The 16,133-nt window shown below is 36.6% G+C and overlaps 1 protein-coding gene across 5 annotated transcripts in view; it reads right to left on the minus strand.

Moving 5' to 3' along the window:
* Positions 1 to 220: 220 nt before the first annotated feature.
* The window catches only part of NBEA (neurobeachin), a 460,133-nt gene continuing 444,220 nt past the window's right edge, over positions 221 to 16,133 (minus strand). For all 5 annotated transcript variants that reach the window (XM_088522208.1, XM_088522209.1, XM_088522210.1 and 2 more), the window contains 4 exons: positions 8,139 to 8,240; positions 4,942 to 5,138; positions 4,107 to 4,258; positions 221 to 2,018 (listed from right to left, as the gene is read on the minus strand). In XM_088522208.1, coding sequence (XP_088378334.1) covers positions 1,928 to 2,018; positions 4,107 to 4,258; positions 4,942 to 5,138; positions 8,139 to 8,240 — 542 coding nt within the window. In that variant the 3' untranslated portion in view covers positions 221 to 1,927. The remainder of the gene's footprint in view (positions 2,019 to 4,106; positions 4,259 to 4,941; positions 5,139 to 8,138; positions 8,241 to 16,133) is intronic.

Below are 16,133 nucleotides of genomic sequence, written 5' to 3' on the forward strand. Positions count from 1 at the left end.
TTTAGTAGCTTCTCTTTATGTACTGGCAATCAAAAGGACAGCAAACACACCCTAAAACCTCTGTTTTATTTCCTGAGGCCACGGGAAATGCAGCCTCCCAGACAAGCATAATTTTTGGCATGCATATCAAATATAAAAGAGGATTTCTTAAATAATTGTTTGTTCCTCTCGATAACACAAATATTTTGCAGAAAAGTTCATTGAAATGAAAAACAATCACTGAATTCTTTGCATATTTTATTTTTCTTTTTGATTTCCAACTCACACACATCTGGCATATTTTACATCTTTGCAATAAAACATGGTTACAATAGCTTAAGGAATTTATATATCCAAAATATTTCACCATGATCTCAAGATGAAATGAACTTGTCTTCCAGATGTTCAATATTCTCCCAATTCTAAGCTACAAACTCAAGATATTGCTTACAGACTGGTGATGAATAACTTAATCATTACGTTGATCCCCATGATTTCTGAACCTTATAAATACAAACAACAATGAAGAAGGAAATTCAGTGCTAAACTTACTAATACAAGGTGGATAACAAATAAGTAATCACATCAATAAATAATGATATGTTTCTGGTGCAAAGTGCCAATACAAAGAATCCATTATCTTTTTAAATAAATGACTGCAAGTGAGTGTAAATTCTGAGAAAATTACATTCCTGTTACATGCCTCATAGCCCTACCGACACAATATGTACATCTATGACAATACAGTCACCAAATATACAAAGAAGAAACATGAATTAAAGTGTATATACCCCTGGGTGTGTAATTTGATCAGTACAATGTGCAGAAAATTATTCTGATAGTTATCATTACAGTATTGTAAAACATGAAGTGCCTTAGTCTGAGAGTGTGGCTTCAGGTGAGATTTTCAGAAGAATCAAAAAGAATACCCTCAGTCACCTTTGCAACAAAGCTAAGGCTCTTAAATAAATCAAGCTGCTCAGAGGAAAAATAAGGGAAAAATATTATTTGAGGCTCTCTCCTGCAATGATTCCTATGCCAAATGTTAATAAAGCTGAAGTATAGCACTTTCTATGCATTGGGAGTCATTAAGCATTACAGAGCATTATTAAACTAAACTTCCCCTCTTTGCTCCCTTTCTGCTAGTCGTTGAATTTAAAAGGGAGGAATTTATTTTCTACGGTATGGAGTATAAATATGGCAAATGATGGCTTTTTATCCAAATGCTTCATGAGCAGAATTCCACTTCATAGGGGTAACGTCGAGATTGAAAAAGTGAAAAACATGTTTTGGTGAAAATGTCAAAATTACTATTTGCACCCAAATTCAACCCTTTCCTACAAGCTGTACCCTCAGACAGATCTTCAGTTTGATTTGTGTGAATGCACCTGTCCCTCCAAGACATCAGGTTTAAAGTACATGCAAGTTGTAACTCCACAATAAAATTAAGAAACGGTTTTGTTCTTTATACAAGGTTTTACTTTTACAAAAGTATCCCTTTAAAGTTAAGATGTGCATCTGATGTACAAAGTATCAAACGTATTTTTTTTTTCTCAGCTTGAAAAGAGGCTGGAGATGGGATGCATGTTAGGTTCATAGCCTAAACATTGAAACAACTGGACACAAGGTTCCTCAGAATTTTCAAAAGTCTCTTGTGGCGCATCCTACTACCTTTTCTTAATAAACAAAGATATATGAAATAATTACCAAAACATCTCCTAATTCATATAATTTACATGATACAAGCTTGCTTTGCAGCAGCTGGTGTTCAGTTGTGAAAAAACACACAAAGTAAAATGGTTGCTGACTACAATGTACAGCTATTGCTGGGTGTAATGGAATGTACAACGGAGGTCAATGCAGACGTGTTTTTCCACCAGAGACTACACCTTTCATTGCAGCACTTGTGCTCTCAGCTTTACCTGGGCTGTCAGTTCTTCTTTCCACTTCAGTATCTGTTTTGATGTTCATAGTGCCACCGGTTAAAATCTATATTAAAAGCTACGATGCTGCCAGAAGCCATGCCAGTAATCAGAGTTCTGGAGAAGACATAACAAAAGGTAGACCTTATATATATATGCTACTTTTAACTTAACTGTTAATTCTTTCGCATTCTGAGTCCGTGGATTACATTAAACAATAAAAAAATCTAAAATGAGACACTTTTTTGTACTTTTGTATGAAAATTAACACCATAGGCAGGATTGAGTTTGTGATGGAGTCACAAAATATAGGTGTCGACATAGAAGCTAAAAGTCCATGAAGATGAAAAGGTCCATTCAGTTGCCTTCAGACAGGTGAAATCATAGTGCCATTTGGGACACTTTTGGGTGTTTTGCCTTCCCTCCAACTAGTGCTACAGATTGGTCCTAACTAAGTCTGTTGTCCCATGTACCATCCATGTATTGAGATACTTTAAGGTATTTCAAACAGAACCAGCTGGCTAAAGGTGGGCAAACAAGCCAACCTCCTGAGTGCAGCCTACAGACCAACTCCTTACAGGTCACCAGGAATACTATTTCGGGTGAGATAATTTTTTCTTTACACTCCACATGCAGGAGAAAGTAAATCCCCTGATTACCTTGGAAACTTACTCCCTCAGTGCACTTAGTGGAAATACCTTAATTTAGATGTTTTAGAACTCAATTCAGTTGCCCAGTTATAGGCACCTGGTGTCATTTGAGATGCCCAAGGATATGTGACACATTTACACTGGTTGGCAGCTGTGACACCAAACCTGTGGAGAGTTCTGCCCTCCGGACTGGCAGCCGGGATTAGGTGGCCTCTCAGATGTAATCAGATGCCTCTGAAAAGACAACTCAGTTGATCCCTTAATCATGAGCTAATCACAACTTGGTGACCTTAAATAGCTTCGTATTGAAATACACCCCTACACTTATGTGGTTCTGGTGGAAACAGTTGAGATGATTTTCCAGTTATCATATGCCCTCTAATTCTGGTAGCTGAATTATGAAATTGGATTAGGTATCTATCACCACTTTTATCAAACCATAAAAAATCCATTCTCTACTTAATTATGTAACTACAGCTAAGCAGGTACTTAAAGTACTTTGCTCAGCTGGGGCCTCACAGCCTACTATTAAAACCAGGGATATAGAAATTAGACTAGCAGAATCTTTTCATAGTGTAAATAAATCTCTTCAAACCTGCACAGTACTATGTGCATAAAATGGCAAAGTTCCAGAAGCAAACAGGCCTTTTCCAGTAAGTTAGTTTTGAGCATACTAAGTAAAAAACAGAAATCTTGTTTCACATCATCTACTCATATCTTATAAGTGTAAGATTTATAAATGTTTTTGCTGCTTTACCAATTGGGTACACAGCATAACAATTCTGAAAAGTGTAAGAAACATAAACTGGCATGAATGCTCTGTGATTTTTCTAACATCTTATGAATTTTTTGCATCTTTAGTTTATATATTAAAATGAAATGCAAGACTGATGAATAATATAAAGAGCAAATCCACTCATAAATCCAGAAAAATACAATACGAAGGTTTACCTTGAGAAGACTGAGGGATTTGGTTTGTATAGCTTTTAAATTTACATTGAATATTCTAGTGCTACAGTGCTACAGCAATTACTGCAAATATCTAGGCATGTACACAGCACCTCCTTTGCTCAGAGAAAGTCAAAGGAAAGGACTACACTTATTACTGGTAGATAGATTCCCCACTAATATTGCACATTATGGTGTTTGTGCCACCAAAAGTTCTCAAAATATAAAAGGTTGAAAATCAGAACCCTGTACCACTGAAAAACGTACTTTCTTTTTATGTTTTTTAGTTGGTACTACTGTGGCCTGATCCAGTTTGGTTGTTCGTATGTTCTTAAGCTAACGTAACATTACTATTTTCCTACCTGAGGATCTGGTTTCTAACTTCAATGATGCAATACTTCATCTTAATGTTAAGCATTGGCATTAAGAGACTTAAGGATCAGACAAAACATTGAGTTAAGACTAAATCAACAAGGCAACTAGGATCACAGTTTTTTATCATACCTTTTATATGAGTATATACCATGAACTCTAACACTGAAGTGAACACCAATCTATACTTAGTGCATTTTTAATGCTTATATAAAAATATTAATGACAAACTCACCTCTGATCATGAGACAGATCCATAGCTCTAATGCCAGCATCACAGCCAGGGTAAATATAGAGCTGCTTGAAGTCACAAGCCTGCCATACCTCCACTACCCCGTTGTCTCCCCCGGTCACCAGGTTTTGCCCATCACTGCTCAGGAGGATGGCCTTCAGGAGAGACAGAACCACACACACACTTAGCATTTAGGGAAACTAATTGATATTACCACAGTTTAATCAAATGAACAAAGACTCCCAGTACGCCTTCTCCCAAAGGAAAAAAAATATTTAGGATCTAAAGATTTTAAATAAAATTCTTATGTGGCTTTAGAAATTACACTAGAAGTGTATCTCCCATGTGAACCAAAAAGCTTTTTAACTATCTGCCAAGACTTGAATTCACAAAACATTTCTGTGTTTGTCCTACAATACTCAATGTCACCACTAACACCTAAAGCAGAGCAGAGATCTGCATTCCTTATGCTGTTTTAAGTGCTAGTGACAGAGCAGAGCCCTGAGGGCATGAATTCTTGTCTTGGCTAATAAATGAAGAATGAATTTATTTCAGAGTATTTTGTTTTAAAGACATATTTCCCACTGATATGTAATTCCAAACAAAAATTCCAGGAATCGTATGGGATCAGAATTTGTTCTTATTTATTCTGAAAAAAAAAAAATGTTCACTTTCCAATTGGAGATGGAGATGAGAGCATTTGTATTTTAACGCGACTTAAGCAGGAGATGGCAATTTTACATGTGTGATTTCCTTGAAACGACAGTGAAGATAAATTCAATTTATTTTAATACATAAAAGCGAGACACAACAAATGGCTGTTTGCATTTATATTTACCCTGGTTGAATCATTGATCTCCATCTGAGCTAAGAGTTTGCCATTAATGCTGAAATTGCTGAACCGTCCTCGTTCATAGTAGATGATGCAGTGACCTTCACTAGATACTGAAATTAAGCGAGGGTACAAGCAGTTTTCTGTTCCTTCCAGGGCTCTCAGCAAATCTCCAGTAATTGTGTGTACCAGACAAGGACCTTCTGCATATGAAAAGATAATATATAATACATTTGCTGCTTATACAGGCTATATGCACTGTGCAAAGAGTCAATGTATATTATACGTTTAGATCATACTAGTCCTGCATGGATATAAAAAAGGATGCAAACCTTGCATAAAGAATTTAAAATATACAACATAAAATGACTAGCTAGCACACAAAGAAAATGGATCCAACATGTTTGGGAATGATAGTTAGTGATTGACTTGACTACTGGTGATTATCGTTAATCTATCTTTTAAAATATTCTTTCCTCTTTCCAAGTATTTAGAGGCCTCAGTCTTACTGCTTTCTTTAAAAAACATGAACCCTTCTTAGCCTGCCCATTCACATTAAACAGATGGGGCCCTATCAGTGCAGAGTAGGAGCAACTCCCAGGGGGCATATAATTGTATCAGTGCATATTGCTCCTATAGTCAGTGGCAGCTCCTGTAGGTCCTCTTCCCCAGTGAATTCAGTCCATGCAGAGACTGCAGCCCCGACCTGTTTGAACAATGGACATCACGAGACAGCCAGCAGAGTAACCAGAAATATCTGGACTATCAGATCTTTCAGGAGAACAGACCAGAAATGCATCTACTCCAGATAAATTTTGATCTGCTATTTTAATGTCTTTTTGTTACTGGTGATGAATGAAAAATTCCACTATGAAATCTACAGGGCATATTTTTAGATGCAACACCATTCCAGTCCCATTTTCAGATCTGTGTGAAAATCTCTCTCGAATGTGGGCTCAGTATTCCTAAGAAGAGGAGCCTCCTCTGCAATAAGTATAATAAGTAAGTCATGCTAAATACTAAACATTTTCTTCTGTAAATCACAGGACACTCCTGCAGCAACCATTTCCTTATACAACTGGCTTGTGTGACCCGGAAAGCAAATTCACACCGGCAGACCCAGCCCCTTCACGTTAAACCTTTCCAACTGCTCTGCAGCTCACAGCAGCATAAGAAAATGAATCCCAGCCTGTGCCCTTGTGTGTAAACCTCCTGTTACATTTTTTCATCCATGTTTTGCATAAAGTCTTATACCGAGGGAGAGCCCAAGCCTGACTGGGTCAATGGGATACAGTTGCAGTGGAATTAATTTATTTTCTCTAACAGTTGAGCCTTAGCTTTGGAAAGACTGAAGTGCCAGATGTTATGAGATGCGGATGCCTCTACCGTTAGAATAATTAACATGTTAGCCTTTTCCAAATATATATTTTTTTAATATTTAAGCACACTGGCAAACTGCCACTACCTTGGTTCAGCTGACTGTTCACGGACAGAAATAATGTATGTGCTAAGAAAAAACACAAAAAAGAGGGATTTTCCTCCTTGTATTTATATTTCGAATTGAGTTTGCAAAGGAAGGACATGGGTATAGTAACTCGGGTGGTAAGAGCTGACGAGACTCCTTTTCTCTGGATGAATTACAAATAGACTCTGTATTTGATGTGAAGGTCCTTAGTTCTCCAGCAGCCTCTGCCTCTAAAAATATTGAAATTACCCGAGCATTACGTAATTAAAGAAACTGAGGATAGCTGAGTACAGATTCCAGCTATTTTAAATAGAGTTATTTTGCAACAGTATAGTTTAAAAGAGTACAGGATTATGGCAGTAAGAGTAAAAAAAAGCTGCCTTGCAAGATACAAAATAACACCACTGCAAGACAAAACTTTAGGTTCAATGACTATATTTTTTTAATAAATGTCTTGATTTGGGTCACCACTCTTGCACAGGATGCTGTTATTAGACATAATGGCATGTTAGCATTTCCTCTCATAAGTTTCATATTCAGGCTTGAATATATATGTTGAGCTCAAAGCCTGTACAAAATATGATAACCCAGGAATCTTAGTTGCGAGAGGAAGAGCAGAACAAATGCCATGCCCTTCTTATCCTCTGAAGCAGCAAGCTGGTTTAAAAGGAGTGCAAGTCATCGGTGGGGATGGATAAAATAGCCCTTACCACAGCCAGGGAAAGCAAGAGGCTGGATGTGGTTGGAGGAGTGGAAATGGAATAAGAAGAAATGGCAGGAGGAAAAACCTCAAGGGATGACTAGGTCAATGTCAAGACAGGAAAGCATGGAAAGAAGGGAGAATAAATAATATAACACAAAGGAAAGTACACCTGGAGAAGGGAGAGACAAATAGGAAAGAAGGAAAAAAGCTGGCAGTTTGCAAAATTGAGAAAAATAAAGACAGTTTTTGGGGTGGGAAGTGGACATGGAATTGGAAAAGGAGAATTTGGCTAGACCAAGTGAGAGACAAAAAAACCCATTCATATAGGCGACTGTTTCTTTTCCATTGATTAGTGGAGTTATACAGCAGACTGCTGCAAGTTTGCTAAAGATATTCTGGACATTTATATCAGTAACTTGGATACTTCAGATTTTATAAATAAATAACGGAAAACACACACCCATTGATAAGTAAAAAAAATTTAAGAAAAGAGGCTGTAAAAAATTGCGAAGGCCTGATTATTTACAATACTTTTCACTGAAAAAAAAATCTTCTGGATGAAATGCTGTCCCCAAACATGCAAACTCACTCTGCTTCCCTTGCCAAGGAGACTCAGTTCAGTTCCACAAAGTGCCATTTAATTAAGTTAGATCAGAGTAAGAAATCTGTAGCTGTTCCCCTGCCCCCACCTAAATACAGCTTTCTACTAGCTGTTTCCTTCATAATCAGAAGATGTCATTATTGATTATCATATAAATTTCTGTCAACTACTCTTTCAAATCTGTGGGAAATAGTAGTGCAGGCTAATGGCTGGAAGGAATGATCAACTTGAGTTGTGTCTAAGCCTCCTATGTACAGGTAGTTAAGTATAGAAGTCCAGAGTAAGCAGCTGCCAATTCCAGCAGAATTACAAAACGTCTTGGTAGAGGAGGTATCTTGAATAACTAAAGTATACGTGGCTTGAGGGAAGACTGAGAAGTACCCTTAAGAAAGCTCTAAAAATGTTATGACTTAAATCATAAAAAGACTTCTGACCTTTAGCACCACTGATGACGAGTCCCAGCTCTGCACATACAGATACGCAGACAACTTCATGGTCATGACCAGTTAGCACAGCCCTAGGAGCTGGATAATCACCTGATAAAAGAAAATAGGAAACAACTGCTGAGTTCTGGACCAAAACTGCTTTAACAAAAGAACTTTTTGCTATAAGCTGCCTTAAATCAATAAGTATCAAAGGAAGTTACAATCTGCTTAAATGCCATTCTTGGGATTCTGAACAAAATGCATTCACGTATCATCTCATGCAGTCTTTCAATCCATTAATTTACACATTAACAAAAAACAAGGTTTTTTTTTGTAATAGAAGGGTTACATGCTGTTTGCAATGCATGAATGCTAACAATACACAAAGATTACAGAAACGCACTAAGGATCAGTTGTATTATCTACAAATAATAAAAAGTTAAATGTCAGTTATAGAACACAAAGTGTGATAGTATTTAAAGCAGCTGTAGTGCAAATATCTGCTATTGAACCAATACACTTCTGCCAAGAATTTAGAGAATTAAAGACATTTCTATATTAATGACCATAATTTGTCTCATTAGATGCGGGTAGGAAGAGAAGGGGAACAGTAATGTAGACATTAGTCATTTAGCGTCACACAGAATACTTACAGATTAAAATTATAACTAAGGATGGTTATTGATATATAGCAATACATATCTATCACTGTGGGTTTATATGACATTTGATGATGTTTTATTTCATTAAAGAGCAAGATAGGCTACTCCTTAGATGTTTATTTTCTCTATGCAGGAGAAAAAAGTATTTTAGCATGGATTATTTATTGAAGTAAACGAGCATTTATGGAACATCAGGTGTCATATAGCAACATTCCTATAGCTTCTCATAATAACTGATGCTGACATCTTAACAGAGAAACTCCTGAATACAGTAGAGAATTACTCAGTATTTGAATTTACTTTGCCACACAAAGAAAAATTAAACAGTAACAACAAATTATAACAGAGATTTCATCTGCTTGTTATTATTTTGTACAAACAAGACACAAAGAACTGGGGAAATTCTAAAGGACAGGAGCTCAGTCAGTACAGTTCAAATATTTTAAAAGGATAAAAGAAATGACCTAGAGAACTAGAGATGAATTACTGTGACATTAATCCTAGGCAAAATAACAGAATGATTAATCCAGAATTCTGTCAACAAAGAATCAGAGGGAAAAATCTCATTAATGCCAGTCACCACGCTGTCTTGGAATGGAAATCTTGTCAGGAAAGTCAAGAAAGCCTGTTAGCTGATTTTGACAGGACGACAGGTACCATGATAGAGATGGCTGTGTTAAAATGGCCTCCACATATTTTTTTCAAGGCACTCGATTTAATAGCACAACTTTTTGATTTAAGAACTGTGTTAGGCAGAACTCATTGAGGACTACGTGGATGATCATGAAACTGATTCAGTGACTGACTGTAAAATTTTGGTGCAACAGGAGGATACGATTCTTGACCAGCTGATGACAAGTAATGCTATCTACAGAATAATATAAAATCTTTGCTGGTAAAGCATGGTAAAATTCAGCTCATGTAAAGAATCATGTGGAACTATCTGATGGAGACAGAAAGCATTATAAAGTGTTTTGCCCAGTTAGTAATAAGAATTCAACAAAATGTTTTATTTATTTTTTTATTTCTTTATTTTGAATGCAGGCAGATGGAAGGTTGAGCTTTCTGCACAGCTAAACACAAGTTCTACTTTCTGAGAGGAGATTTTGGTTTGGAAAGCCATGAGACAGACAAGGATTTATAGAATCTATAGTCCAGGGAGTTTATTGCAAGTAATTGTCTCAACATAAGTTTTCAGTGCAATGCTCTAAAATAGCAGGTAGGAGTAGGGAATTATCTCGACACTGTAAACGAGAAAGATTAAAGCCTTCAATCCATATTTACAGAAATGAGCTCAAAGGAGGGTCATGAAACTGATACAGAGAATAGTACAGGAGTTCGCACAATGTTTAAGTTCTTTTTCTCTTCACTGCACGGGAAGCAGAGCAGTGACTTGACTACCTGGTCAGATCTGGTGAGTTAGGGGTACAGCAGTAGTCCAATGGGTGAATGCCTACACACATTTCAACCTTGTAATGTAACAAAATGCAGCTTCCTAACTGGAAAGCTAGGAAACACTATAACACATTAATCAGGGAATTGAAGTATCTGAAGTAAAATTGTATGCATTTATGAAAGACATGCTTTAGGGATGTACACTTGGATAGAATTGTGTGGGTCAATGAATTTAGCCTTTTATTGTAGAGGTTTACATCAAACCATTTATTAAATTAATCAAATTTACGGATCTCACTTTGGATCCAGTAGTACGTAGTAGGCCAAATGTGCTCTGATCGTTGCTTTGTACATTAAGACATTAAGACTTTCCTATCCTCTACTGCAAATCACTATTGCAATAAATTCTAGCGTCACAGTCTTTAAAAAAAAAAATCTTATGGGCCTGGAAATTGAAGATGTGATTTAATAAATGGCATTACTGTTAGGAAAGGAGGGATGTTGGAAGAAACAGAGAAAGATGCTATATCTAACTCAAGATTAGCTGTATTTGTTGTAATGTCCCCTTCAGTGTTTCTGTTGTGAGCTCCATGTTCTCCTCATCTGATGTTTTTATTTCTCCAGCAGCCTAATACAGGAAAAACAAAGAAAAAAAAAACCCAAAACACACACACGAATGCAAAAAAACCCCAGAATCTTCCTCCACCTTTTCTGTTCTCTTTTATGGGTCCTCCTGGAAATTATGGAAGAGGAGCAATGCCCAGGGGTTTTCTTGCCTTAAATGCAGACTGCAGAGGTGTGCACATGGCAGGGTCATCAGACTACAAGGGAACTTCAGACTACAAGGGAACTAGCAGTAGTGAATGATTGAAAAGATTAGATGCTCAGAAATTTTAAAAGGCTAACCCCCCCCAATACAATTTAAAAAAAAAATACTTCCCTACTATTTTCTAGAAAAAATGATATAATACTATGGAAATGCAAAATGGGAGAATATAAAAAATAAGCATATTTGATAGACTTCTCAATTTACAAAGGTAAGTGCTTATAAGAAATAACTAACCTGAAATGTAGGTCTTTGAGTCCTGTTTTTCAGAAGTATAAATTAATAATGAAATATCATTATTAGGAGGAATACTGAGGTAATAATTGAAAGTAGGATTTTTTCCCCTTAGGGCTCAAAGAAAAATGTATTCAATAATATTTTCTATGGCAAAAGCTGCAGCACAGGGAAGAGAACCTTAATCATATTACATTTTATTACTTGGGACAGAAGTTGTGAACTCTAGGAATCGTTCAAAATCTAGCAAAATATTCTGTCACTGTCACATCACCACTGATAGATGTAGCCAGAGGTCAAAGGCTGTAGCTCTGGGGGAATTGCAGGTGAAAATATCCTACCTACGACCTGAGATACCATCACTGCAAACTCCCTATAATTTCCCCAAAGGAACACCTCTGAACTGAATTACTAGAGGGCAAGAAAGAAAAAAAAAGATCCTGTCTTGTATTTCCAAACAAATACATTCTTCTACAAAGTCTAAAACAAAACATATCTTTCCTTCTCTCTCAAATATATGAAGTTTAATATCATTGTAAGGTTCTCTCGTGACAGACAGCACTCTTTCCTGATAAGGGAAAAAAAAAAAAAGAAAAGAAAAAAAAAAAAAGGAAAAAGAATGAGCAGTATTACTATTTCTCTCATGCTGCCCTTTCTCAGGAGCTATGTACAGATTGCTCTGGGGACACATCTGGGACTCTTCTGTTTAAAGAAAGATGAGATCACAAGGCAAATTCCAGTTTCCATTTCATTGCTGGCTTTGATAGAAGCAAGTGCAAGGCTACAGCTGAGTTATTTGTAGAAAACAAAGTATCACATTTATCATACAGTCTCTTTATGATTAACACACTTTGAATGGATATCTCTCAGAAAACAAGATCTTAGAAAACACTACATTTGTGGAAATGAAAATATAACTTTTTTTTTTTTTGCTATCATATAAAAACTATGCATTGGGGTTTCATGAAAAGATCAGGCTATACCCAAAAAGTGTGATTTTGGAGGAGGGAATAGCCAACCACAATACCCACAATATGAGGGAGCATTTAAAAAAAAAAAATCAGACTGCTGACAGCAAAATATTCAAGGTAAATACCACAACATCTCACCTTTGGCAGACCGGTTTATTTGCCAAGCAGTGTGAGCAGCACTGTATATAACTGGGAGCCTCCGAGGCCAGCAGACTTTTAGGGAGCTTACAGCTACCCAGACCCCAAAAGGAATAACATAGCAAAGGAGAGGTCCGTAAGGATTCCCAGCATCTGTTCCTGTTTCTGTCACTAAATCGCTTTGTCCCCCTGTCTATGCAGCAAAACTTGCCCACAGAGATGCGCTGGCACCATGCTTGATATAACTGTTTTTAGTTCAGCTGGATTATTGGCTCTTCTAGCTTTGTGCAGCAGCCTGGGAAGAGAGAAGTCTTTGACTTGAGCAGAGATGATGGCAGTGGAAGTTACACGGAAATTTTCAAAGAGTTTTAGGGATGTCATTCTTGGAGGTTGCAGTGGGAGAGTGATTTATGGGAAGTTCTTCAGGTTACTCTCTGCTAAACCACACTCTGGCAGAATAACGCCAACATGGCATATTTTAAAAATTAATGCTTAAATTGCACAAGCATACAAGTACTGTTATAACTCTTTAAATGTGCAAAGTAGATTGCATGTGTGTAAAAATGCTCGCATGGGCCTTTGAACAGCCATTCACCTGGTACAGACACACTGACGGCTATTTTTAAATTGCTGCTCTTTCAAGGTTAAACTAGTACATGTCAAAGAATGTTAAAATACAGAGGGATATAAAAGAATACGGTGAATATCCTGAGTTGCTTTTAGATTCAGGCAAAAACCAGGATGCTCAACCAGAAGCTATTTTGAAATGCTTCCAAAACGAAAGAATAAAAGTGTGCTTTCATGGGATTCTTTTGAGAATTAAATATAAGTGCAGGGTGCCTTGACAAAGCTGCTTTGGGGGAGCACTCATCCTGTCTTTCCAATACATGCGGAATGCATTTACTGGAATAAGAGAAATAGTTAGCACTTCTGTGGACTATGTTATATTGTTAAACAAACTGAGCTTTGGGCTAATCTTTGGGCTAGTAGATACAATATATTTACAATGGTCAGTGCAGCTCCAGTTAGAAAAAGCAGGGTTAACTCTCACACCTCTTGTGACCATCCTCGTGGAAGCTACAATAGGTAATGAGAAATGTCAAGTCCCCAGATCAATGAAATTTCAGGCTCTAGGGACAAAACAGGAATAGCATTGATCCTTTTAAAGAACACCAGTCAGAGGGCGAATGTAATATATTGCACAGGGAGGCTCGAGAGGATAAGCAGCCAAGTCCAACACACTTACCTGACAAAAAATTCAATCAGCTTTTAGCACAAGCTGCCTACCCTCCTTTTCTTTCACGCAGGAGTCTGATTCCAATTAAAGTGTGCAAATTAATTTTTATCACTTCCAAATTAGTTTCTGAATTTGTGTCTCTTTCGGATGAAAGCATCTGTCCCTCACTTTTCTGCAATTCTAGCATCTACTTAGGTATCTGTTCAAAGACTCTGAGATAATTCTCATTTTCAAAGTCACTTGTTGGAAAGAGACATTCAATAAAGAAATCATAAAGTATAAAAATAAAACAACTATAACAATACATGTTGAACTCCAGGGCATATCATGTAGTGTCTTTGCTCCTTTTTATGATGACTAATACAGTTGCTATGTGTGAAGAAATTTGTATACAAATCAGAGTGCAGCTAAAATCCCTGCTACCATGAGTGAAAAAAACAAACCAAAACAAAATCCAAATCCTTAAACTCTATAACAATATTTTTTCTATTCAATCTCTTAGAATTGCAAAGGTTTACATTTGTCAGATCACTTAAAAGAATAACAATCTGCTGCTAAATTGCTTATAAGCAAATTACATCATTTGTATATGCTGTGTCTTTCTAAAGCAAAACAGATTCCTTTCACTGCTCTCTCAACTGCAGCAGATTGTTATAATGTGGCCATCAATTTAATAAGGTCCAGATTCAGATTACCTAGTTCAGATGGCCAGTTTTGGCTTAGAAAGTAGGTATCTGATGCTGGTGGAACGATTCTGTTACTTTCTCCAAAGGTGCACACTGACCTAAGCAAGCCCAAAAGAGTAAAACAAATCCAAGCATACATGAAAACATGGTGGTTGCCTTCCAGGAAGAAGGAAAACTGCATCCAGCTCCATCTCATTCAAAAGCAATTCATGCCACATCCCTAGCTTTGTAGAATCATCCCAGGGCACCAATCTCAAGGCTGGGAAAAGAATTTTTCTTGACACTTTCCATCAAAGATGGAAGCACAGATGGGGCCAGCGCCTCCATATTCTTGTGAATATAAGAAAAGTGGGTTTGAATTCCCTTAGCCTCTGAGACCAAGAGCTTAGTCTTCCACTTTCTGAACAAATAGCCCAACCATATGGATATTACACAAGCTATTTTTGAAAGTTATTTTATGGAAAGAAATGTATTTAAAATCTGGTGAAGTTTCTCTCTTTTCACAGTGTGGAAAATAACAGTGAGAAATGCAAACTCAATCAGAAACTCCCTTCACTCTGGACTACAAGAAAAGAGAAGTGATACCCTCATGAATGCACTGATATGGAACAATTCTTTTAAAACTATAACGAAGTTCACCATACTCTAGTAGGCAAGTTTTAAACTACTGAACTGGAACAGCCATGGGACAGCAAGAGTCTTAGTCAAGGTACAATTATTTCTTACTCTCCTAATTAAGCCAGCCTTGATTCAGTACTTCCCACAGACATAACAGGTCATCTAACAGGTCATCCTCTGAGCACAGTACATACACAGGTTGCTTAGTTGCAGTTCTAGACAAGTCTGAGAGGTTAAAATTATTGACATATATATTGTTAATAAAGACTTCATCTAACTCATGGATTCTATAACACGGAATTTTAGCAGAAATTGTAAGGACTTTATTCCAACAATCTTCTGAGCAGTTCACAATAAGTAATTGTGATTGCCATGTTTTCTAAAGAAATAATACATATCTCGCATACACAACATTTTAAACTACATAAAGTGTTTAGGACTGGGGACTCGCTTTTTTTCCCCCTTACTGTTTTCTGAAACAACTTATGCTCCTTTTGGTAATTGGATGCATTGAAGCTGAAATTGATAATTAACTGTCTTTCAGCTTAAAAGATCATTAAAAAGTCAAGCATCTAACCCAGATAATTACTATACCTGACATTTTTCTTTGAATTCTTCACCTTCTTACAGTCTGTTATATAAAATACCTTATCTGTGTCTCCAGATGACAGCTTTTAAGAAGCTAATCCCCTTTTCTTTTTTTCCTGAAAATATCATCCACATCTTCCTAGAAATTCATTCTCAAGATGTTAACTAATTGGATTTAACCTACAGTGAACATCTCACTTTCATTTTTCCTACAAGATAAGTCCTAATCTTCTACCAGTAAACATAGAAGAGGAGTAGATTAGGAAATATTTCTTTATAAAGCTACTTCAGTGACTTAATAGCTATGTAAATCTTCAAAAATATCTTCATAAGGTTTGTTACAATACTTCACTTGTAAAAACTAGTATATAGGGAATTATTTTTACAACAAGCTATCATGTCCGTTCATGGTAGGGACCAGAATTTAGTGTTTATTACTTCCATAGGAATATTTAGTAATTGCAAACATTTTAAAAGGTGGAATATCCTTCTAACATATTATCACTGTATTCTTTCTGGTGTACATTTTCAAAAGCCAAAAGAGTTATGAAAAGGTCTGTTAGGATATGTTTACAACACAGTTCTGATTGCAGCACAGTATTACTATATTTTTAACATATGACTCTCAGTTTTAACACAATGAGTAGAG

The sequence above is a fragment of the Tinamus guttatus genome, unplaced genomic scaffold, assembly GCF_059628265.1.
Source record: "Tinamus guttatus ecotype Peru unplaced genomic scaffold, ASM5962826v1 Tinamus_guttatus_pri_ptg000150l, whole genome shotgun sequence".
Classification (NCBI taxonomy): Eukaryota; Metazoa; Chordata; class Aves; order Tinamiformes; family Tinamidae; genus Tinamus; species Tinamus guttatus.